Source organism: Oryctolagus cuniculus, chromosome 1 (assembly GCF_964237555.1).
Source record: "Oryctolagus cuniculus chromosome 1, mOryCun1.1, whole genome shotgun sequence".
Lineage (NCBI taxonomy): Eukaryota > Metazoa > Chordata > Mammalia > Lagomorpha > Leporidae > Oryctolagus > Oryctolagus cuniculus.
In genome coordinates, this window is record NC_091432.1 from 119139465 (window position 1) to 119164819 (window position 25355).

The 25355-nt window shown below is 41.9% G+C and overlaps 1 protein-coding gene across 1 annotated transcript; it reads right to left on the reverse strand.

Moving 5' to 3' along the window:
• Positions 1 to 196: 196 nt before the first annotated feature.
• Positions 197 to 23907, reverse strand: PATE2 (prostate and testis expressed 2). Its single transcript, XM_051848149.2, has 5 exons — positions 23338 to 23907; positions 15986 to 16314; positions 15818 to 15841; positions 15258 to 15386; positions 197 to 14918 (listed from the first exon to the last, which is right to left on the reverse strand). Exons 2-5 carry the CDS (start codon positions 16035 to 16037, stop codon positions 14782 to 14784), a joined length of 342 nt encoding a protein of 113 aa, XP_051704109.1. The 5' UTR covers positions 16038 to 16314; positions 23338 to 23907; the 3' UTR covers positions 197 to 14781.
• Positions 23908 to 25355: the final 1448 nt, after the last annotated feature.

Below are 25355 nucleotides of genomic sequence, written 5' to 3' on the forward strand. Positions count from 1 at the left end.
TTGGTCATTCTCTTATTTTTTTATTTTATTTTTTTAACTTTTATTTAATGAATATAAATTACCAAAGTACAGCTTATGGATTACAATGGCTTCCCACCCATAATGTCCCTCCCACCCGCAACCCTCCCCTTTCCCACTCCCTCTCCCCTTCCATTCACATCAAGATTCATTTTCGATTGTCTTTATATACAGAAGATCAGTTTAGCATACATTAAGTAAAGATTTCCACAGTTTGCTCCCACACAGAAACATGAAGTGAAAAATAATAGATGATTTTTTTAAATGATGATGAAATCAGATCAGACCTATTGTCATGTTTAATCCCAGTTAGAGTCAAGTTGGGAAATATAATTTCTTTTTTTTTTACAGAAGATCAGTTTAGTATGCATTAAGTAAAGATTTCAACAGTTTGCATCCCCATAGAAACATAAAGTGAAAAATACTATTTGAGTACTAGTTATAGCATTAAGTCACAATGTACAGCACATTAAGGACAGAGATCCTACATGAGGAGTAAGTGCACAGTGACTCCTGTGCAACTCTTTTTCAAATAAATAAATAAATAATTTTTTTTTAAAAATCGGTCATGATAATGCAAATTTTATCCTTGTGGTTGATGGAAGTTCATATAACTACAGTGTACTTGCTGTAATAATTATCTCTGTAAAATAATGCTTACATTTGGAAAACTATCAAGGTTCCAGTGGGATACTACATGTTGAAATGCATCGCTTCACTTCATACTGCTGGAGAGATCTTAAAAGGAATAGAATCTCAAGAGCTAAAAACATCTTGTGCCCTTTGTGGGACTTGAGAGCTAAAGTTCATTCCATACTGTCCTCAAAAAAAAAAAAAAAAAAAAAAAGTCCCCAAGCCTTCAGCAGTGTCAACCAATCCATGGCTCTGGAAACAAAATTCAAACTGCTGGGGGGCAGGCCTAACTCTACTCCTCTACAAGTATGTTTCGGATGGCTGCCATCTGTAAGGCATTGAAAAGTTTGTTGTGAGGGGCCAGCGCCATGGCTCACTTGGTTAATCCTCTGCCTGCAGCACCAGCATCCCATATGGGCACCAGGTTCTAGACCCAGTTTCTCCTCTTCCAGTCCAGCTCTCTGCTGTGGCCCAGGATAGCAGTGGAGGATGGCCCAAGTGCTTGGGCCCTGCACCCTCATGGGAGACCAGGAAGAAGCACCTGGCTCCTGGCTTCGGATCAGCACAGCACTGGCCATAGCGGCCATTTGGGGGATGAACTAATGGAAAGAAGACCTTTCTCTCTGTCTCTCTCTTTCTCGCTATCTATATCTCTACCTGTCAAATAAATAAAAAATTAATTAAAAAAAAGTTTGTTGTGGTGCTGAGGCTACTATTCAGAAGAAGAGACAGGAGAAAACAATGGTGCTTTGAAGAAAGACTCAGAACCTTGGGGACAAAAAGCAAAACTGTTATAGAACATCTCCAAAACTGGTAGGAGGAATTGCTACCCCCAAGTAGAACCCCAAAAACTGGACCCATTCTCCCAATACACAGACCCTGCAATGGTAGAATAAAGTTATTTATTTGCAATGTGCAGAGCAAGGAGTCAGACAGCTGTTGTTCAATTCTTGGACTCTGAGAGGTTAAATGCAGTGAATCTTGTAACATGGGAGCTGAGCAGTGCATTATACACTTATGTGTGTGCCTTTGGCTGGACCAGTGTACAAGTGACTTTCCTGTCACTGTTGGTCAGTGATAAGAGCCAGGGTACTCCTTTTGAAATGGCAAAGATGGACTCTGGTCTGCCTAGGGTCTATGGACAGATTGGGCGTGATTTTCATCAGGACTTGTGAGTTCCTGCAAGACTCTCAAAGCAGGTGCCAGCAGTGAGTGGTGAACTATAGGGATATTGTGAATCTCTGTGATTCAGGGTGTGGGCTCTGGTTAATTTACTTTTATGTCATTCTCTTAATTTAATGAGTTGCTCTTTCCAGAGGAACTGCAAATTGAGGGAGAGATACTGGGACCTGATACAGTCTACATCAAAGGCATTAGGGGTAGGGCTCGGTTTTGAAGCTTGGTTATATCAAAGCTTGGGTTATGTCCATGAAAGGAACGCCTGGCATATATTCACTTTCCTTCTCTTTCCACTGGGCTATGGAAAGCCAGGGGTCTCTTCTTATCTGGGGGATATCTTCCAGGACCCCAGGAGATGTCTCAAACCAAAGGTAGTACTGAACTCTCTGTTAGTATGTACTAAATATTTTCCTATACATACATACTGATTATAAAGATTAATTTATAACTCAGACACAATAAGAGGTTAGCGACAGTAACTGATAAAATAGGACAGTTATAAATAAAATGCTATAATAAAAGTTATTTAAAACAATGGATTGTTTATTTCTGAAACATTCCATTTTTTTAATTTTTGAACCAGGATAGATCACCCGGGTAACTAAAGCCACAGAAAGTACAACCTTGCTTCAGGGAGATTACTGTCCTCATCTATGATGTGGGGGAGCCAGGCAGGAAGTCAGTTAGAAATAAATGAGTAGCAGATTTTACTGCAATTTTTTAAAAAAATTTATTTTATTTATTTGAAAGACAGAGTTACAGAGAGACATAGAGCCAGAGAGAGAGGGAAAGGGGTCTTCCATTCTGCTGGTTCACACCCCAAATGACCGCAACAGGCGGAGCTGAGCAGATCCAAAGCCAGGAGCCAGGAGCTTCTTCCGGTTCTCCAACATGGGTGCAGGGGCCCAAGGAATTGGGCCATCTTCAACTGCTTTCCCAGGCCACAGCAGAGAGCTGGATCGGGAGTGGAGCAGCTGGGACTCAAACCAGCACCCATATGGGATACTGGCACTGCAGGTGACGGCTTGACCCACTACACCACAGTGCCAGCCCCTACCGCAACTTTTGATCTGTAGACCTGCAGTACAACTCCATCCCCTAGCATATTGATCCTGTATGCCCACTTTCCCATGGTGCAACTGCATCTCAACTGGGACTGGCAGCATGAAACTTCCAGAAAATCACACACTAATCCTCAAACTCCATCTCATTTATATCCAGTGAGGGAGTCATGCTCACCCAACAAAGGGAACTGTTGCACATGAGGCTGGCCTTTTTTTTTTTTTTTGCCTTTTGCTTTTTTTCCTCTTCTGGCTTTTGGTCCATCTCTTTCCTTCTCCTGCATGCTCTCTGTGGGCACCTCTCGGGCCCTCTCTTGGAGGATATCTCTCCTTGTGGGGTTACCCACACTCATACATGAATGTGTATTCACTCTCTTTAAATAAAGCCTGCTGTCATTTGTGCACCTTTCTTATGCCTCTGCCTTGAAATGCTATATCACTTGAGGGAAAGAACTTAGGATAAGTGATGTTTGTCCTCCCTTGGCCAGCAGTGGGTCAGCCACGGGGAAGAGCAGCTTTTCCTGGAGGAGACGTGACCCAGGATGTCCAAGCTGCCAATGCCTAGAGGCAGATGGCCAATGTTTAACAGCCCTAGAATAGAAACTTGATGTGATAGATAGCATGAGAGAACACTTTTAAATTCTGACCACCTAGAAGAGATGCCTATCCTTGTTGTGTGCTGAAGCAAGGTTAATTATTGCAGAAGCAGTGTAAACAACACAAAGGAGCACATTTAGGAGATTCAGGGCTCACTGGAGATATCCCAGCCTTTTAACACATTGCTATAGGAGCCTAAATTTTTAAGCTACAAGAGAAGCTCCTAGAAAGTTCTCAAGAGTAGCGAGAAGGGCATGCATTTGGCCTGGTGGTTAGGACACCAGGTAGGATGCCTGCATTCCATATCAGAGTACCTGGATTCGGTACTCTGTGCCACCTCCTGACTCCAGCTTCCAGCTAATGCAGATCCTGGGAACATCAGATGATGGCTCAAGTTGTTGGGTTCCTGCCATGCACCAGGGAGACCTGGCTTGAATTCCTGGTCCATGGCCTAGACTGGAGTCATTGCATTCTGTTCCTCTGTCTGCCCCCTACCTCTCAAATAAGAGGAAGGAAGGAAGGAAGGAAGGAAGGAAGGAAGGAAGGAAGGAAGGAAGGAAGGAAAGAAAGAAAGAAAGAAAGAAAGAAAGAAAGAAAGAAAGAAAGAAAGAAAGAAAGAAAGAAAGAAAGAAAGAAAGAAAGAGAGAAAGAAAGAGAGAAAGAAAGAAAAGAGAGAAGAAACACTATGTTGATCTGTAGGAAAAATAGGAAGGATCTCTAGCTAATTTTTCAGGCTCAGCCTTGTCAGGAGGCATTGAAGTATACATGGCAGATTTGGCCAGGCAACTGGGTCCTGTGCGCAGGTGCAGAGGCTTCCGGGCCTGGAGGTTTCTTTGACTTTCAATGAGATTTTTCTTTTACCTCCTGCAGTAAGTAATCTGGCTCTCCATACACTAGGTACCTCCCTTCCCAGGGGTGAAATAAGATTTGCTACAGAGAAAGAAAAGCTAAAATAGCATAGTAAAATGCAGAGTTTAACATTTAAAATCAGATGATGCAAATTGAAAGTAGCCTCATAAGTTGGAATAATTTTGAGAAGGGATTTCTCCAGCTCCTTTACCTTTCATTTATTATGTCAACAATTTAACACAAGAGACATGGATCACAAAATCCTCTCATTGAGCACAGGGTATACCTGCAGCTTATCAGCCAATGATTCCTGGGCAATGCTATGATAGAGAGGAAGAGGAAGCACAGAGAGGTGAAGCAAGATAAGAGAGGAGACAGCAAAATAGTTGCATCTCGATTGCTTGAATCCACTAGTTGTAGCAAAAGATCACTGTACAGGGGCTGGCGCCGTGGCTTACTTGTTTAATCCCCCGCCTGCTGTGCTGGCATCCCATATGGGCGCCAGGTTCTAGTCTCAGTTGGGGCTCCGGTTCTGTCCCGGTTGCTCCTCTTCCAGTCCAGCTCTCTGCTGTGGCCTGGGAGTGCAGTGGAGGATGGCCCAAGTGCTTGGGCACCTGCACCCGCATGGGAGACCAGGAGAAAGCACCTGGCTCCTGGCTTTGGATCGGTGCAGCGCACCAGCCGTAGCGGCCATTTGGGGGGTTGAACCATCGGAAGGAGGACCTTTTTCTCTGTCTCTCTCTCTCTCACTGTCTAACTCTGCCTGTCAAAAAAAAAAAAAAGGATCACTGTACTGATGGGGGGACTTATTTGGATTATCAGAGTAATCTAAGCCCCTGTTGTATAATAGGGGAAGAAAGCTGATAATTTACACTCAGGGGGTTCCTGGATAACTTCTGCTTCTCACTGGCTTAATTGTCCTGTTCAATAGAAAACTGAAACAACGCCATGAGGACAAAACCACCAAGCATCTGTATCCCACAGGAATAAGGGCTGGGATGTGCCACCAGGTCAAAAACTCTTCCAGCTGAGATACTGGCAGAAGTAAGAGAGCCTGGAGTAAGCAGTATGGGATGCACCTGTGTCTGCCATCTTGGGCCTGATCACCAGTTACAGAAGCAGAGCCCACATCAAATATTTTTATATTGCTTAAGCTCTACATTTATCTATCTAGTGCCCCACAGTCTCACAGAAAGAGCTCTCATGGTGGCTGTTCCATGTTTTGTGGTGGTCATACAGCTGAATTCTTATCACCTCTCAAATGTAACCTTGTAATGGGAATTTTTTTATGCCCTGCCATGGGAATATAAACTTCTCGCCAAGATAATGATGAAGAGGCCGGCGCCGCGGCTCACTAGGCTAATCCTCCGCCTAGCAGCGCCGGCACACTGGGTTCTAGTCCCGGTTGGGGCGCCGGATTCTGTCCCGGTTGCCCCTCTTCCAGGCCAGCCCTCTGCTGTGTCCAGGGAGTGCAGTGGAGGATGGCCCAGGTGCTTGGGCCCTGCACCCCATGGGAGACCAGGAAAAGCACCTGGCTCCTGGCTCCTGCCATCGGATCAGCGCGGTGCGCCGGCCGCAGCGCGGCAGCCGCGGCAGCCATTGGAGGGTGAACCAGCGGCAAAGGAAGACCTTTCTCTCTGTCTCTCTCTCTCACTGTCCACTCTGCCTGTCAAAAAATAAAAAAAATAAATAAAATAAAATAAAATAAAAAGATAATGATGAAGAGAAGTGCTAGGAGGAAAAAGGACTGGGGTGTGCTGGTTTTCCTCCATTTGCCCCAGTTTTCTTTTTTTCTTCAAAGACTGCAGCTGAGGAGAGGAGGCAGTGGGGTTTAACCCTTCAGACCCTTATACTAGCACAACATAAGTTCGGCCCCATAACCTGACAATGGGTTTTTAGGTTAAGAAAAAAATGATGCCAATTCCATGCCACGTTTGAGCCTCATTGCTTGAGAGTCCCAGGCGCTCGTCTGGAAGTCCTAAGATCAGAGACTCAGTTCAGAATTTAGACAGTTCTTTTAATATTCTAGAGGTAATTTCCTGAAGACTCGATTCTCCTAGCATCTCCCTAGGTTGATTTTTAGATCAAGATCTGATGGTCAAAAGAATTCTCAATCGTTGGTTCATTATGGGCACCTTCTCTTTACTGGAAATATTCAAGCCCTGGGCTGTGGGAGCATCACTTCACTGCGCACACAGTGAGGGAGAGGTCGGCGGGCAGGAGTAGACGAGCTTACCCACTTACCTATGCTCAGCCACCTCTCGCCCATGTCCCTGGGGTGCCTTGACCCATGCCAAGGATATTGACTTCCAGCAGGGTGGGAATGCCCAGGGAGTGTTATCCAGTTATCAGACTAGAAGAGCCAGCTCTGGGTGTCCCCAGAGTTTCCTTCAGTCTATAAAACATCAGCAAGGTATCTTCCACTGTCCTGAGGCTTCCTGGAGGGGAAACCTTTGAAAATGGACCTGTCTGGAATGTCCTCCCCATACCAGTATGGCCCTATTCCTCCCTCCCTGTAAGTACAAGCTGTGGGCATCACATTCACTTACAGACTCTAAGCTCTCATTTTTGGAACATTTGAAATATATGCCCACTCTCTGCTTAATGGGCCTGTTAGCTGGACACCAAGGAGAGTGTAGCAACACAGTCCTGCTAGACTGCTTCAGAGAGAGGTAATTCAGTCTAGACAAGGCCTGATGAGTAAGATCAGAGACCTGGAGAGAGGAGGCTAAGGGGATCCTGTTAGAGCTAGAAGGCAAGAAACCAAGGCAGTTCGCAACTCATCTGGAGAATCTGGACCGCATAATCGAGGGGAGCCTGGGGATTTCACCCTCCCTCCACCAAGGAGAGGAGCTTTGTTGGAAATGACAGGAGACTGTCATCAGGCAGTTGGTGCCTGGTTTCACTTAGGGAGTGTCCGATCACATCAAGTAGCTACAGAGAGAGATCATCTGTCCTCCACTGGTGGAGTGCATCCATGGTATCATTCCAGAAAGGAAAATGGAGAGGACAGGAAAGATCAAGTAGGGCCAGCAGGCCATTGCTAATCTCTTACTGCTTGGAAAGGAAATCCTGGATGACCTCCTAACAAGGTTGCAGGAAACCTGGTGAGATTATTTCCAGCTTGTGTCCCAGTGTCCATGATGATTTAGGAGACCAGACACATGGTAAGAAGAAGCAGTTTTATTTAAGAAACAAACAAGCCAGCGCCGCAGCTCACCAGGCTAATCCTCCGCCTTGCGGCGCCAGCACACCGGGTTCTAGTCCCGGTTGGGGCGCCGGATTCTGTCCCGGTTGCCCCTTTTCCAGGCCAGCTCTCTGCTGTGGCCAGGGAGTGCAGTGGAGGAAGGCCCAAGTGCTTGGGCCCTGCACCCTCATGGGAGACCAGGATAAGTACCTGGCTCCTGCCATCAGATCAGCGCGGTACGCCGGTCGCAGCGCGCCAGCCGCAGCGGCCATTGGAGGGTGAACCAACGGCAAAGGAAGACCTTTCTCTCTCTCTCTCTCTCTCTCTCTCTCTCTCTCTTTCTCACTGTCCACTCTGCCTGTCAAGAAAGAAAGAAAGAAAGAAAGAAAGAAAGAAAGAAAGAAAGTCTAAAGAAGTTGAGGGGCTGGTAAAAAGACAAAGCTGCTGTCTTGAGTTTGTCATCTCAATCTAGTTGTTATGTTAGCTACTGTGAAGGCACAGGCAGTCTTAATGGAACCTTTTCTCATTTGTTTCGATCAAAAACTGAATCTTGTTTTCTGTTGGCAAATATTTACTACAAGGGGCTTCATCCTGTTCTGTTTAGTGTGTACATGGCTGGCAAGGAGCTACGGGATGGCATTAGTGTGGCCTGTTTTTAGTCCCAGGATCCCTCACTACCATGGCTCATGTCTGCTGACTTTCAAGACACCAAATAGCTGTTTAAAATGAAATGGAAGAGAAAAAGCATAAATGTTACAAGTACCACTGTTCGTACCAAAATCTAGCCTTTTAGAAATAAACACTTCTCATCTTGCCAGAAATATTAGGTCTAAGTTGTTCAGTGCTGGATGGCCAATTCACCAAATACATGGGTTGATGTAAAGAAATAGGTTCATTTGAGAAACTAGCAATGTTGGGAGAAAATTGACATCTTCAATCTTGAAAGTGCTTTAAAGGATAGGTAAGGATTGAGGGGATTTAGGCAAGACAGTGGGCTCAGTTAATTGTCAAGTAAATTTCTAAGAGCAGCTTGAAACTAGCTGGGTGCTGATCCCTTTGACATAAGGCTTGATTGTTTACAAGCAGTGTGATTCTAACCACTTCCCTGTAGTCAGTTCCTGGAATTCTTAAGCAAGCATTCTCTGCCTGTTGAGTTAATCAAAAATTGATTAGGCCTAACATCAGCAGGAAGCTTGTTCATCAGAACGTGAAATGAGGAAAGAGGATGTACTCTCCTACAGCTACAGGTGTATGTTCATTCACAAGGTCAGAATATGAAAAGATGCATTCATTAAAGTTATTGTCAACGTGTTTCAAGCCTACAATTAATTTCCAGAGTTTGAGAAAGCTGCTTTTGACTATCTTTTCTTGCGTTCTCACTACTTATGGAGAAACAGACTCTTGGAGGTCTTTATGTTGGGGTCCAATAGAACAGGGTTCTTGTTTCTGATGTACAACATAATTGGAAGACAAGATATAGATAAAAATTCAGCAGAACGATAAGATTTAGTGTCAAAGCAAAATGACAAACCCAGAGAGAGTGCAAGTATGCTGTAGAGTGAACTGCAAATGATGAGTATAGGGGCCAACACTTTACATGGTCTGGAGGTATAGGGGGTGCTTTGGGAGGAAATTTCCAGGAATTTGGTGACTGCCATTTTTTGGCCCATTTAGGAAGTCCTGGAAGTGTCATGGCATCAAGTGCATGATGGGAGTGGGAGTGGGAATCATGGTAATTATCATATAATTATTTATAGATTATCATGGGGAGCTAGTCAGCAGCCATGTTGCATATTTTCATCCGGCATCAGTGCCAGGCAGCAGTTACACTAAAATAGCAATTTTGGGTTACAAACCATAGAGGGGTTTTAGAGACAGTCCCAGGGGAGGGTGTGGTGACATATTTCCTCCATTCTGAGTCTTACTCTCATGACACATTCTTGGAAAGAGGAAGAATAAAACTTTTTTTTTTTTTTGCCAATTCAGTTAACTTGACAGTTTTGTTGGTGAGAGGATAATACACTCAATATAAAGATATTATTTTTATTAATAACTGTGGGAAAATTAAATAGTTTTCATTGACAGCTGAAGAAACTAGACTGTATGATTTTTAAAAAGATTGATTGATTGATTGATTTGAAAGCCCAGAGTTACAGAGAAAGAGAGGGAGAGACGCAGAGACAGAGATCTTCCATCTTATTTTTCACTCCCCAGATTACTGCAATGTCCATGGCTGAGCTGAGGTGAAACCCAGAGCCAGGAACTTCATCCAGGTCTCCCCATGGATGCCAGGGTCCCAACACTTGGGCTGTCTTCTGATGCTTTTCCTAGAACATTCACAGAAAGCTAGATCCAAAGTAGAGCTATTGGAACAAAAACAGGCACCTGTATGGGATGCCAGCACCGTATGCATTGGCTTTATCTGCTAGACCTCAACACCTGCCATTAGACTGTGTTTTAATTACAATATAAGTCCAAGTTCCAGCAAGTTTTAGTGCATGGTTAAATTTTATTCATGTGCTCAGTAAGCATTTTTTGAAACAATTCTAATTAATGTTATTATTTAGAGAATAACAATTTGTTTTCTTGGTAACTTCCACATTTTCTCTCACTAAACTCATTCCTGAATTGTAATAACTGAAAAGGATCGGTGCAGCACGCCGGCCGTAGTGGCCGTTTCGGGGGTGAACCAATGGAAGGAAGACCTTTCTCTCTGTCTCTCTGTCTCTCTGTCTCTCTCACTAACTCTACCTGTCAAATCAAAAAAAAAAAATAAAGGGAATGCCATGGGGCAGCTTGGAAAGTACAGATGCGCAGCAGTGAGCAGGGACACCACCCACGACTCCCGCAGCCCAGGGTTGAAGGAGACACCAGGTTCAGAGAGTGAGGTGAGGACAGACTGAGGCAGCCCATGCTACTGGTGGTTTACCAGAGGGAAAATCTGTGTTTCCCATTGACTTGAGTTGTACTGGGAAGGTTGGAGAGGAACTAAACACCCACTTAAGATTGCGAGGGCACCATAATCTCAACCTATCACAGGCTCCAGGGCTCAAACTGCCCAGGAGGAGCACCCACAGGCAACTGGCTCTGGAAACAACTCTGCTCTCTCTGTAGATGGGGATGCTTATGGCAGATGCAGCAATCTTAATATATGCCAAGGCAGACGTTAAGAAAAAAACTGTTAAAAAGACAAAGAAGGGCATTATGTAATGATTAAGTGAACAATTCAACAGAAAGATGTGACTCTAATAAATGTATAAGCACCAAATGCCAGGATGCATGACTATTTAAAACAAATGTTAATGGATCTAAAGGGAGACATAGACCCTAATACAATAATAAAAGGGGACTTCAACACCCCACTTTCATCAATGGACAGATTGACTAGACAGAAAATCAACAAAGAAACAACAGAGCTAATCTGCACTCTGGACCAAATGGACCCAACTGATGCCAACAGAACTTTCATACCACTGTTGCAGAATACACATTCTTTTCATGGAACTCTCTCTAGCATAGACTAAATGTTAAGCCATAAAGTAAGTCTCAGCAATTTCAAAAAAATTGAAATCATACCATGTATCTTTTCTGACGATAATGAAATAAAGCTGGAAATTAGCAACCTAAGCAACTCCAGAAAATGTACAAACACATGGAAACCAAAAAAAAAAAATGCTCCTAATTGAACAGTGTGTCATAAAGAAACCAAAAGAGAAATCAAAAAATTCCTCTAAATGAAGGAAGATGACAATATAATACAATATCAAATACAAAAACTGTTAAGAGAGATGAAGAGGGACACTATATAATGATTAAGGGATCAATACAACAAGAAGATATAACAATTATCAATGTATATGCACCTAACTACAGGGCACCGGTTTATCTAAAAGATTTGTTAAGGGACTTAAAGGGAGACTTAGACCCCAATACAATAGTACTGGGGGACTTCAATACTCCACTCTCAGAAATAGACAGATCAACAGGACAGAAGCTCAACAAGGATACAGTAGATTTAAACGACACTATAGCCCAAATGGATCTAACAGATATCTACAGAACTTTCAACCCTACATCTATAGACTTCACATTCTTCTCAGCAGTGCATGGAACCTTCTCCAGGATTGATCACATACTAGGCCATAAAGCAAGTCTCAGCAAATTTAAAAGAATTAGAATCATACCATGCAGCTTCTCAGACCACAGCGGAATGAAGCTGGAAATTAGCAACTCAGGAAACCCCAGAAAGTATGCAAACACATGGAGACTGAACAACATGCTCCTGAATGAACACTGGGTCATTCAAGAAATCAAAAGAGAAATCAAAAACTTTCTGGAAGTAAATGAAGACAACAACACAACATATCAAAACTTATGGGATACAGCAAAAGCAGTATTGAGAGGCAAATTTATAGCAATAGGTGCCTATATCAAGAAATTGGAAAGGTACCAAATAAATGAGCTTTCAGCGCATCTCAAGGACCTAGAAAAACTGCAGCAAACCAAACTCAAATCTAGTAGGAGAAGAGAAATAATTAAAACCAGAGAAGAAATTAACAGGATTGAATCCAAAAAAACATTAAAAAGATCAGCCAAGCGAAGAGCTGGTTTTTTGAAAAAATAAACAAAATTGACACTCCATTGCCCCAACTAACTAAAAAAAGAAGAGAAAAGACCCAAATCAATAAAATCAGAGATGAAAAAGGAAACGTAACAACAGACACCACAGAAATAAAAAGAATCATCAGAAATTACTACAAGGACTTGTATGCCAGCAAACAGGAAAATCTATCAGAAATGGATAGATTCCTGGACACATGCAATCTACCAAAATTGAACCATGAAGACATAGAAAACCTAAATAGACCCATCACTGAAACAGAAATTGAAACAGTAATAAAGGCCCTCCCAACAAAGAAAAGCCCAGGACCAGATGGATTCACTGCTGAATTCTACCAGACATTTAAAGAAGAACTAATCCCATTTCTTCTCAAACTATTCAGAACAATCGAAAAAGAGGGAATCCTCCCAAATTCTTTCTATGAAGCCAGCATCACCTTAACCCCTAAGCCAGAGAAAGATGCAGCACTGAAAGAAAATTATAGACCAATATCCCTGATGAACATAGACGCAAAAATCCTCAATAAAATTCTGGCCAATAGAGTACAACAACACATCAGGAAAATCATCCACCCAGACCAAGTGGGATTCATCCCTGGTATGCAGGGATGGTTCAACATTCACAAATCAATCAATGTGATTCACCACATTAACAGACTGCAGAAGAAAAACCATATGATTATCTCAATTGATGCAGAGAAAGCATTTGATAAAATTCAACACCCTTTCATGATGAAAACTCTAAGCAAATTGGGTATAGAAGGAACATTCCTCAATATAATCAAAGCAATTTATAAAAAACCCACAGCCAGCATCCTATTGAATGGGGAAAAGTTGGAAGCATTTCCACTGAAATCTGGCACCAGGCAGGGATGCCCACTCTCACCACTGCTATTTAACATAGTTCTGGAAGTTTTAGCCAGAGCCATCAGACAAGAAAAAGAAATCAAAGGAATACAAATCAAGAAGGAAGAAGTCAAACTATCCCTCTTTGCAGACGATATGATTCTTTACTTAGAGGATCCAAAGAGCTCTACTAAGAGACTATTGGAACTCATAGAGGAGTTTGGCAAAGTGGCAGGATATAAAATCAATGCACAAAAATCAACAGCCTTTGTATACACAAGCAATGCCATGGCTGAGAAAGAACTGCTAAGATCAATCGCATTCACAATAGCTACAAAAACAATAAAATACCTTGGAATAAACTTAACCAAGGACGTTAAAGATCTCTATGATGAAAATTACAAAACCTTAAAGAAAGAAATAGAAGAGGATACCAAAAAATGGAAAAATCTTCCATGCTCATGGATTGGAAGAATCAACATCATCAAAATGTCCATTCTCCCAAAAGCAATTTATTTTATTTATTTGAAAGACCGAGTTACAGAGAGAGGTAAAGACAAAGAGAGAGGTCTTCCCTCTACTGGTTCTGTCCCCAGACAGCCGCAATGGCTGGAGCTGTGCAATGGCTGGAGCTGAGCAATGGCTGGAGCTGGCCAATCTGAAGCCAGGAACAAGGAGCCTCTTCAGGTCTCCCACATGGGTGCAGGGGCCCAGGGACTTGAACCATCTTCTACTGCTTTCCCAGGCCATAGCAGATAGCTGGATCGGCAGAGGAGCAGCTGGGACTCGAACTGGCACCCATATTGGGGGATGCCTGCGCTTCAGGCCAGGGCTTTAACCCTCTGCACCACAACGCCGGCTCCTATAACTTCATCTTACACAAGGTAGTTTGTTAACTATAAGTTCATCTTGCACAGGGTAGTCTGTTACTCGAACACAACTTCATAGAATCTGTGTGCATCCTGTTTTCTTCAATAGCCATGCTGCTTGCCTCATTATTGATATTTTATCTTTCACTCCCATGAGAACAAACTGACTAGCCATCCTTGAGGAAGGTCTCCATTCCAAGTCCAACCACCTAGTTCAATTATGTGCTTGCTCAAGGCTACCTGGCCATGGTCATTTAAGCCATGATAACTGAAAACTAATTCCACTCGCACCAAATTTCCTCTCAAAGCTTAAATTCCCCTAAAACTTTCCTCGATGTCACATTATTGTGTCTGTCCAGTATTTTGTGTCCTGAGATCCTCCTCAAGAGCTCTACCAGAGCAAGATTTTTCTCATGTTGTCAACAAACTGGAAAGCTGGGGGTGAACCTTCTTCTACCTCCAGAACTTATTGGCAAAAAGGTAGTGCCAGGAAGTATCAGAGTTAGTCTAAAGAGCATCTCAACCCACAGAATATGAGTGTAAATAAGAATAGAATATGACTTCAGAATTATCAGTACAAACTTGGTATTACTATGGTCCCAATTCTTTGTGTTTTCATAAAGACAATAAAAAAAGGACTAGGCTTAAGCTTCTTCGTGGTAACAGCATCATGAGAAAACCAAAAACTCCCTGCCAAATGTAACCAACAGGGATTTTCCAAAGATCAGTCTAGTGCTCCATCGTTAATGAAACTCAGTCACCCTTCCCTGTGTCTACATGTGATTTCTTCTCTTTTTACAATGGCCAGCTTTCTCACTTTCTAACACTGGCTAGAAGGGGAAATCAAAATGCAAGTTTGGGGGGAGGAAGTGAAAGATGTAGTGTGTAGAATAATGACCCCAAATCCAGGAAAGATGTGGAGCTAGAGTCCCTCAGGGAGATTGCAATAGTTACTATGTTTGCAACAAATGAGCTCTGTCCTCTTTTCAAAATCCAAGAAGTTGATGTCCTCACAGTTGGACATACACGATAGTTTTGAATAATGGTACATACTTCGTCCTAAGGAAGGAAAAAAGGGAAATACAACTTTAGTGACTTCACTTACTCCTGTGTTCCTAGGAATAACCTGTCTTCAGGTGCTCACTAACCTTTCTCTAGGTCCTAACGAGCAACAAGTCTATTAATTCCTGACCCAGAAACTGGATTTTATTCTGTGACTGATAAGGGACATTGACTTCTTCTCCACCCAATAATGTCTTCAATGCATCTTTGCCATTCCCTCTACATGACCACCCATCCTCACCCATCCTATTTACTCCACGTACTCTGAAGGCGAAACACCACTGCTTCTAAGAGAAAGAGGTAGTTATTTCTCAGTCACTCTATATCCCATGCTACCTTTTGGGGTAAGTATGTAAAAGTTCTCAATAGCACAGGACTGCTGATACTTCAGGCTGCAGGTCTTCATAGATTCATAACATAGTCCCAGATGGTATCTTTTACATTTGAAGCACATTAGTCTAGTCTCTGTAAGACACAGAAACAGGTACTTAGAAGAGAAGGTTCTCTGAGCATGGGAGCTTCTCTATGGGAAAGCAATATTTCCAGGTGATTCCTAGCTTTCCTTGGGGACACAGACTCCTTTGATAATCTTGTAAAAGAACTGGTACACACATAAATCGAATGCTGTCTATGACTTCGGGAGGTTAGAGTGCCTATAAAATTGATCTATGGAACTCAAGTAATGAACCCCATATCTAGCCTGATGATTTGTCCAGTAATAGGTAAAAGAAAATAAAAAAGGATATTTAACCTGCTTATTCCAAGAAAGGGACTACACATCTTGGTAGGAGGCAGAGGTCCTAGTAATCTATGTTAATAGTGAATGGAGGGGAGGTTTACTCCAAAATGCCACAAATGATCTATTTACAAGGACTCTAGCCCTGCCATGGTCATACCTTTTAGATGGTCTTGAAGTTCACCTATGAGGAAAAGAAAAACCTTCCTTAGAACAATCACACAGACATCTGCCACAGCCCCAAGAGCTAATCTGGAAACGTTCCTTCTCCAAGAAACTGTCCATTTATTAACAAGCTACCAGCTACCACCTTATTTCTAGGACTTACTGCAACATGGACAGAATAGAGAAGCTATGCCCAGCAGAAGTGGAACAAGCATCCTGCAACTTCTGTCACGCGTTGCTTCTTGCAGAAGCTGCTGGTTGTTCTCCTGTCTTCTGTTTCTGAGCTATTCATCCAAATCATTTCATCATAAAATTTCAGGGACATGGAGTGCTTCAACGTTCCCAGAGCCAAGCCACCATATCCAGTTCCCTCACAGCAGTTTAAAGCTGTGTCCAATCTGAAATTGTATAAATTCTCTAATAAAAAAGAAATCATGGTCTTATTAATTGACCAAATCTGTTCCTGCTTCACTGTTGCAGATCTCAGAAAATCTGGAAGAGACAAATTGTGGGACAGATTAGTAATTGTCTTGCCACATCCATAGTTTCATTCTTCCTCTAGTCCATTCCACACAGAGCAACCAAGTGGATCTGAGTGATATTTTTTCCCAACTAAGATCCCAAGACAGAAGGTGGCAAGTATTTTAAATTTCAAAGTGAAGTGTTCTACTTATCCAGTTTTATGGAAATAATGTATAAAAACAAGTTTCAGTATCCAGTGCCTTGTGCTCCCCCAGAGGGTGCAGATACACAGTAAAGTGTCAGAAACTCACACGGAATTTTCTATAATCTAGGATAGGGATCCATTTTTACATAGGGCTTAAAATACAAAATCACTTAAAAAAGATTGAAATGATTTACTGCATTAAAAAGAAACTTTTCTACATAAGGGGAAGACCAACTGCTAACTCATAGAGAAGTCCAAATAACAAATAACCAATAAAAAAGATATTTGTATCAAAGACTAAGGGCTAATCTTACCATACAAAGAAATTTCGAAATTTGATTTTTTTTATTTATTTTTTTTTGATAGGCAGAGTGGATAGTGAGAGAGAGAGACAGAGAGAAAGGTCTTCCTTTGCCGTTGGTTCACCCTCCAATGGCCACCACGGCCGGCGCGCTGCGGCCGGCGCACCGCGCTGATCCAGTGGCAGGAGCCAGGAGCCAGGAGCCAGGAGCCAGGTGCTTTTCCTGGTCTCCCATGGCGTGCAGGGCCCAAGCACCTGGGCCATCCTCCACTGCCTTCCCGGGCCACAGCAGAGAGCTGGCCTGGAAGAGGGGCAACCGGGACAGAATCCGGCGCCCCGACCGGGACTAGAACCCGGTGTGCTGGCGCCGCTAGGTGGAGGATTAGCCTAGTGAGCCGCGGCGCCGGCCTCGAAATTTGATTTTATAAAGATTAACAATTCAATAGGGAAGTGGGCAGTCAATAATAATCACATGTAGATCACAGAAAAAGAAAGAAAAATATTCTTAAACATGTGAAATATGTTAAGCCTTGCTCCTAATTTGAGTAATATAATTTTTTAAACTTTTATTTAATAAATATAATTTTCCAAAGTAGAGCTTATGGAGTACAATGGTTTCCCCCCCACCATAACGTCCCTCCCACCCGCAACCCTCCCCTTTCCCACTCCCTCCCGCCTTCCATGCACATCAAGAATCATTTTCGATTCTCTTTATATACAGAAGATCAGTTTAGCATATATTAAGTAAAGATTTCCACAGTTTGCACCCACATAGAAACACCAAGTGAAAAATACTGTTTGAGTCATAGCATTAAATCTCAATGTACAGCACATTAAGGACAGAGATCCTACATGAGGAGTAAGTGCACAGTGACTCCTGTTGTTGACTTAACAAATTCACACTCTTGTTTATGGCATCAGTTATCTGTGGAAGCCTTTTGAGTTCACCGACTCTGAGCATATTTAGACAACGTCGTAGTCAAAGTGGAGGTTCACTCCTCCCTTCAGATAAAGGTACCTCCTTCTTTGATGACCCATTCTTTCCACTGGGATCTCACTCGCGGAGATCTTTCATATAGGGTTTTTTTTTTTTTTTTTGGCCAGGGTTTTTGGCTTTCCATGCCTGAAATACTCTCATGGGCTTTTCAGCTGGATCCAAATGCCTTAAGGGCTGATTCTGAGGCCAGAGTGCTGTTTAGGACATCTGCCATTCTATGGGTCTGCTGTGTATCTCACTTCCCATGTTGGATCGTTCTCTCCCTTTTTTATTCTATCAGCTAGTATTTGCAGACACTAGTCTTGTTTATGTGCTCCCTTTGGCTCTTAGTCCTATCATTATGATCAATTGTGAACAGAAATTGATCACTTGGACTAGTGAGATGGCATTGGTACATGCCACCTTGATGGGATTGAATTGGAATCCCCTGGTATGTTTCTAACTCTACCATTTGAGGTAAATCAGCTTGAGCATGTCCCGAATTGCACATCTCTTCCCTCTCTTATTCCCACTCTTATATTTAACAGCAATCACTTTTCAGTTAAGTTTCAACACTTGAGAATAACTGTGCATTGATTACAGTATTCAACCAAAAGTATTAAGTAGAACAAACAAACAAAAATACTAAGAAGGATAACGTATTAAGTTGTTCATCAACAGTCAGGGCAAGGGCTGATCAAGTCACCATTTCTCATAGTGTTCATTTCATTTTAACAGGTTTCCTTTTTGGTGCTCAGTTAAACATGTGAAATATGTTAAGCCTTGCTCCTAATTTGAGTAATATAAATTAAAACTAAACTCAGACACTAATTTTACTTCACAGATTGACAATAATCTGAACTTGATGACATCACTGAGTTGGTAAGATTGCAGTAAATCAAGCACTGCCATATATGGCTCGTGGGGCTCGTGGGGCATATGAGTTAGTGCATTAGTAAGGAGGAAAATTCAACAACAGCTTTCAACATCATACAGATACAGTAAACATAGTAATTCTCTGGAATTATTAGCATTGTTTTTAGAATTTATCAGGTAAAAAATAGATGAGTAGGTGACAAAAATATCTAATTCAAATATAATGCTACAAAGTTGTTAGTTGCTGTTTTATCACAATTATATCTCCTTTATTTTACACTAAGAATCCTGGCTCTCCAGGGTGCAGCATTAGAGTATAATAAAATCTAAGCTATATATGTTTATTTAATATATATTATATAATAAGAGAGTAAAAAGTTTGTGGAAAATGGAACTTAAAGGTAAGCTTATTTTGATGCAAAATATTTGAAATACATGCATATGCAGGGTCTTGAAAGGTTCATGAATATGCATATTATGAGAAAACTGCATAGATGTTTATTGCATAGTTATAATGTGGTGTATATAGAATAGAACAATAGGGGCTGGCATTGTGGCATAGCAGGTAAAGCTACCACCTGCAATGCTGGCATCCTTTGTGGGTGGGATTTGAGACCTGGCTGCTCTATTTCGGATCCAGCTCCCTGCTAATGTGCCTGGGAAAGCAGTGGAAGATGACCCAGTTGCTTGAGTCCCTGCACCAATGTGGGAGACCCAAAAGAATCTCCTGACTCTTGGCTTTGGCCTAGACCAGCTCCAGGCCATTGCAGACATTTGAGGAATGAACCAGCAGATGGAAGATATCTGTCTCTCTGTCTCTTCCTCAATCTGTGCAACTCCGTCTTTCAAATAAATGAATAAATAAATAAATAAATATTTTTTAAAAAAACAATTAAAAAAGAAAGTCAAAAAGAGTCAGTAAAGGATTATAACAACATTTTAAAAAATAGAACAACATTAGAATGGAATGGAATTAGAATATCCTATAATCAGTCACTGCTTTACCCAATATTAAACATCTAACAGCCTAAGCATAATGATACTATTATCACCACCAATTATGGTTACTAAAATATCTTCACATTTTGTTTGTATCCTCTGCTTTCATACCCACCACAATCTGCTACCCATGTGGGAGACCTGGAAGAAGCTCCTGGCTCCTGTCTTTGGCCTGGCCCAGTGCTTGCCATTACAGTCATCTGAGGAGTGTACCACTGGATGGAAGATATTTCTCTCTGTCTCTCCCTCTCTTTCCATAATTCTTACTTTCAAATAAATAATTCTTTTCAAAAAGTTCAAAGAACATTTTTATGAGGTTTCATAAATTCTACAAGAATATGTTTCAGTGTTAATCATTCTAAGTCAATATTCTCAGGTATATAATATACTAATTCAATGTTGTTGGTTTTTTTTTTTTTTTTGCTTTTTTTTTTTTTGACAGGCAGAGTGGACAGTGAGAGAGAGAGACAGAGAGAAAGGTCTTCCTTTGCCGTTGGTTCACCCCCCAATGTCCGCTGCAGCCGGTGCACTGCGCTGATCCAAAGGCAGGAGCCAGGTGCTTCTCCTGGTCTCCCATGGGGTGCAGGGCCCATCCTCCACTGCACTCCCGGGCCACAGCAGAGAGCTGGACTGGAAGAGGAACAACCGGGACAGAATCTGGCGCCCCAACCAGGACTAGAACCCGGGGTGCCGACGCTGCAGGCGGAGGATTAGCCTATTGAGCTGCGGCAACGGCCTACCAATTCAATTTTTTAAAAATCATTGGTGATGAGCAACTTAATATGTTATCCCTCTTAGTATTTTTTTGTTTGTTCTACTTAATACTTTTGGTTGAATACTGTAATCAATACACAATTATTTTTTTTTTTAGTTTTTTAATTTTTTTATTTTTATTTTTTTGACAGGCAGAGTGGACAGTGAGAGAGAGAGACAGAGAGAAAGGTCTTCCTTTGCCGTTGGTTCACCCTCCAATGGCCGGCGCGGCCGGTGCGCTGCAGCCGGCTTACCGCGCTGATCCGATGGCAGGAGCCAGAAGCCAGGTGCTTTTCCTGGTCTCCCATGGGGTGCAGGGCCCAAGCACCTGGGCCATCCTCCACTGCACTCCCTGGCCACAGGAGAGAGCTGGCCTGGAAGAGGGGCAGCCGGGACAGAATCCGGCGCCTCAACCGGGACTAGAACCCGGTGTGCTGGCGCCGCTAGGCGGAGGATTAGCCTAGTGAGCCGCGGCGCCGGCCTATACACAATTATTCTTACGTGCTGAAACTTAACTGAAAAGTGATCACTGTTAAATAAAAGAGTGGGAATAAGAGAGGGAAGAGATGTACAATTTGGGACATGCTCAAGCTGACTTACCTCAAACAGTAGAGTTAGAAACATACCAGGGGATTCCAATTCAATCTCATCAAGGTGGCATGTACCAATGCCATCTCACTAGTCCAAGTGATCAATTTCTGTTCACAATTGATCATAATGATAGGACTAAGAGCCAAAGGGAGCACATAAACAAGACTAGTGTCTGCAAATACTAGCTGATAGAATAAAAAAGGGAGAGAACGATCCAACATGGGAAGTGAGATACACAGCAGACCCATAGAATGGCAGATGTCCTAAACAGCACTCTGGCCTCAGAATCAGCCCTTAAGGCATTTGGATCCAGCTGAAAAGCCCATGAGAGTATTTCAGGCATGGAAAGCCAAGACACTCTGGGGGAAAAAAAACCCTATATGAAAGATCTCCGCAAGTGAGATCCCAGTGGAAAGAATGGGTCATCAAAGAAGGAGGTACCTTTCTCTGAAGGGAGGAGAGAACTTCCACTTTGACCATGGCCTTGTCTAAATATGATCAGAGTCGGTGAACTCAAAAGGCTTCCATAGCCTTGGCAACTCATGACAAGAGCCTAGGGTGATTACTGATGCCATAAACAAGAGTGTGAATTTGTTAAGTCAACAACAGGAGTCACTGTGCACTTACTCCTCATGTAGGATCTTTGTCCTTAGTGTGCTGTACATTGAGATTTAATGCTATGACTAGTACTCAAACAGCATTTTTCACTTTATGTTTCTATGAGGGAGCAAACTGTTGAAATCTTTACTTAATGCATGCTAAACTGATCTTCTGTATATAAAGAGAATCGAAAATGAAGCTTGATGTGAATGGAAGGGGAGAGGGAGTGGGAAAGGGGAGGGTTGTGGGTGGGAGGGATGTTATGGGGGGAAGCCATTGTAATCTATAAGCTGTACTTTGGATATTTATATTCATTAAATAAATGTTAAAAAAAATCATCCAGAAAAATTTTTTGAATGATTGTTAATTTTTAGTATTTGTTCTGTTTTTTTTTTCCTTGGGTTTTTCTTTTCAGGAGCTCCTATTATGTATACATTGAATCATTTTTGTCAGAAAGTGAACATTGTTAAGTCTTTAAGTCTCATTCTTTATTTTAGATTTCAAATTTTTCTTCCTTTTGCTATTTCTCTAAGGATAATATTTGTTTGTTCTTACTTCACCTTTATTTACATTGAGAGGGGCATCCCATCATGAATCCTGAGTATCACTGCACATTCTTCTTGGGCTTGCCAAGAATGCGAGACCCTGACCACTCCTTGCCTAGGCTGTCTCTCAATGGTATGTTGGCAGTGAGAAGCCTTGCAGGATGAGGTGGCACTCACCCAGGAGAGAGCAGGCTTGCTCTCACTTAGTAAATAAGTGGTATATACCTCAATTTCAGTGTTCACAATGAGATAACATCAACCTAGCCCTCTCTAGTCTCCTCCTGTGGAACCCAGGGGACTATGAAGCTCTGGCTTCTGCTTTTACCATAAATAATAAGATTCTTTGTTTCTAACCCAGGAATCTTGTTTCTTCCACCGATATCCATAAAAATAATAACAAACTATCTTCTTAGCTTGTAGGTAGGATAAAATCCCAGAACCCTGTAATCCTTGACAGTTATGGAGATGACGTTGATATGGTAGCAGGGACCATCTCTCTGGAAGAAAAAAGTCAAAGGTTCCCAATAGACTGGGTACGCAATAAGAGAAGACTTCCTGGGATCCAGTAAGTGCTTCCACCCAAATTTGGGGCAAGGTAACAGCAACCCAAATATCATGACTGTCTTAGATTTCTATTACTGCATAATAGCTTACCATGGACAAAGGCTTAAAATAATATCAATTTATTATCTAACAGTTTCTATAAGTCAGAAGTGTCAACATAACCTGACTGGATTCTCTGCTTAGGAGAGAATCAGGTGATTTCACATCAAGGTGAAATCAAAGTATCATCAAAGCCTATCATTCTTATCTGGAGCCCAGGAACTAACAACTTTGCCCAACAACCCAAGAAGAACTGAATCCTGCCAGTCTATGTGAGTGAGGTTAGAAATAAATTATCCTTAAGGGGAGCCACAGGATTATTCCACCTTGGATATAGGCTGCAAGAGACTCTCAGGCAAAGTACTCAGCTAACCCACACCCAGATTCCTGACCAACGGAAATACTGAGATAATCAGTTCTATTATTTCAAGACATTAAGGTTTGGGAAATTGGTTACACAACAGTGCAGAACTAATATAATGATCAAAAGTACCAAGAACAATAGGGCAAACCACAGTTGCTCATGTGGGAACAAAAAGAGCATCAGAGGCTGGGAGATACATGTGGGAAGCAAGGTGCCAACAATGACAGAAAGCCTTCCTACCGCTTTGCCAGCTCTCCCCTCCAGACTAGCCTTCTCCTTCCTGTGCCTTCCAGTCCTGACCAGAGAATAACGAACTCTTCACAGCTTGCTGCACTTTGGATATTACATTTGATGTTCTCTAAAGTTCCATGTCTAGAAGCTTGGTCCCATAGTGGTACTATGGTGGAGGAGGGTGGAGACTGGATCCAATGATGCTGCAGATTCCTCAGGTCGCTAGGCTCTCTCCTAGGATCATATTCTGAAAGCAATCAGTCCACAATATTTTTCTATGTAAATTAAAAATATTGGCTGCAAAAATCCTACAGGAAAGCAACTTTGGTAGAAGCAAAAGGAAAGTATTTGATCAACTTTGAATGAAGTGAAAATCTGCTGTTTGAACTTAAGACTACTGCAATCATGAATAACAGTATCCTCTTTTATGATAATAAGTGAGCAAGTTCCCCTTTTATTTTCATATTCTTATTGACTCTTTCATCTTTTCTTTTTTTAACTTTTATTTAATAAATATAAATTTCCAAAGTACAACTTTTGGATTATAGTGGCTTTTCCCCCATAACCTCCCTCCCACCTACAACCATCCCAGCTCCCACTTCCTCTCCCATCCCATTCTTCATCAAGATTCATTTTCAATTATCTTTATATACAGAAGATCAATTTAGTATATACTAAGTAAAGATTTCAACAGTTTGCACCCAAACAGATACACAAAGTATAAAGTGCTGTTTAAAGACTAGTTTTACCACTAATTCACATAGTACAATACATTAAGGACAGAGATCCTACATGGGGAATAAGTGCACAGTGACTCCCATTGTTGATTTAACAATTGACACTCTTATTTATGATGTCAGTAATCACCCAAGGCTCTTGTCATGAGCTGAAGGCTATGGAAGCCTCTTGAGTTCACCAACTCCGACCTTATTTAGACAAGGTCTTAGTCAAAGTGGAAGTTCTCTCCTCCCTTCAGAGAAAAGTACCTCCTTCTTTGATGGCCTGTTCTTTCCACTGGGATCTCACTGGCAGAGATCTTTCATTTAGGTCATTTTTTTTGGAACAGTGTCTTGGCTTTCCATGCCTGAGAAACTCTCATGGGCTCTTCAACCAGATCCGAATGCCTTAAGGGCTGATTCTGAGGCCAGAGTGCTGTTTAGGACATCTGCCATTCTATGAGTCTGCTGTGTATCCTGCTTCCCATGTTGGATCATTCCTTTTTAATTCTTTCAGTTAGTATTAGCAGACACTAGTCTTGTTTATGTGATCCCTTTGACTCTTAGACCTACCAGTATGATCAATTATGAACTGAAACTGATCACTTTGACTAGTGAGATGGCATTGGTACATGCCAACTTGGTGGGATTGAATTGGAATCCCCTGGCATGTTTTTAACTCTACCATTTGGGGCAAGTCTGATTGAGTATATCACAAATTGCACATCTCTTTCCTCCCTTATTCCCACTCTTTTATTTAACAGGGATCACTTTTCAGTTAAATTTAAACACCTAAGAATAATTGTGTGTTAATTAAAGAGTTCAACCAATGGTATTAAGTAGAACAAAAAAATACTAAAGGGAGTAAAATAGTAAGTTATTCCTCGACAGTCAGGAGAAGGGCTGATCAAGTCCTTGTTTCTCATAGTGTCCGTTTCATTTCTACAGGTTTCTTTTTAGGTGCTCAGTTAGTTGTCACTGATCAGGGAGAACATATGATATTTGTCCCTTTGGGACTGGCTTATTTCACTCAGCATGATGTTTTCCAGATTCTTCCATTTTGCTGTAAATGACTGGATTTCATTGTTTTTTTTACTGCTGTATAGTATTCTATAGAGTACATGTCCCATAATTTCTTTATCCAGTCTACTGTTGATGGGCATTTAGGTTGATTCCATGTCTTAGCTATTGTGAATTGAGCTGCAATAAAAACATTGAGGTGCAGACTGTTCTTTTATTTGCCAATTTAATTTCCTTTGGGTAAATTCTGAGGAGTGGGATGGGATGGGGCTGGGTCATGTGGTAGGGCTA

What these genes read in the sequence shown, in the direction of transcription:
- PATE2 (XM_051848149.2), bottom strand. Translation starts at nt 16,037, where the DNA reads ATGCTTGTTCCACTTCTGCTGGGCATAGCTTCTCTATTCTGTCCATGT. An exon ending in TCTATTCTGTCCATGTTGCA is followed by an intron (nt 15,842 to 15,985) that starts GTAAGTCCTAGA and finishes TTTTCCTCATAG; the next exon opens with GTGAACTTCAAGACCATCTA. An exon ending in TTACATACTTACCCCAAAAG is followed by an intron (nt 14,919 to 15,257) that starts GTAGCATGGGAT and finishes TTCCTTCCTTAG; the next exon opens with GACGAAGTATGTACCATTAT.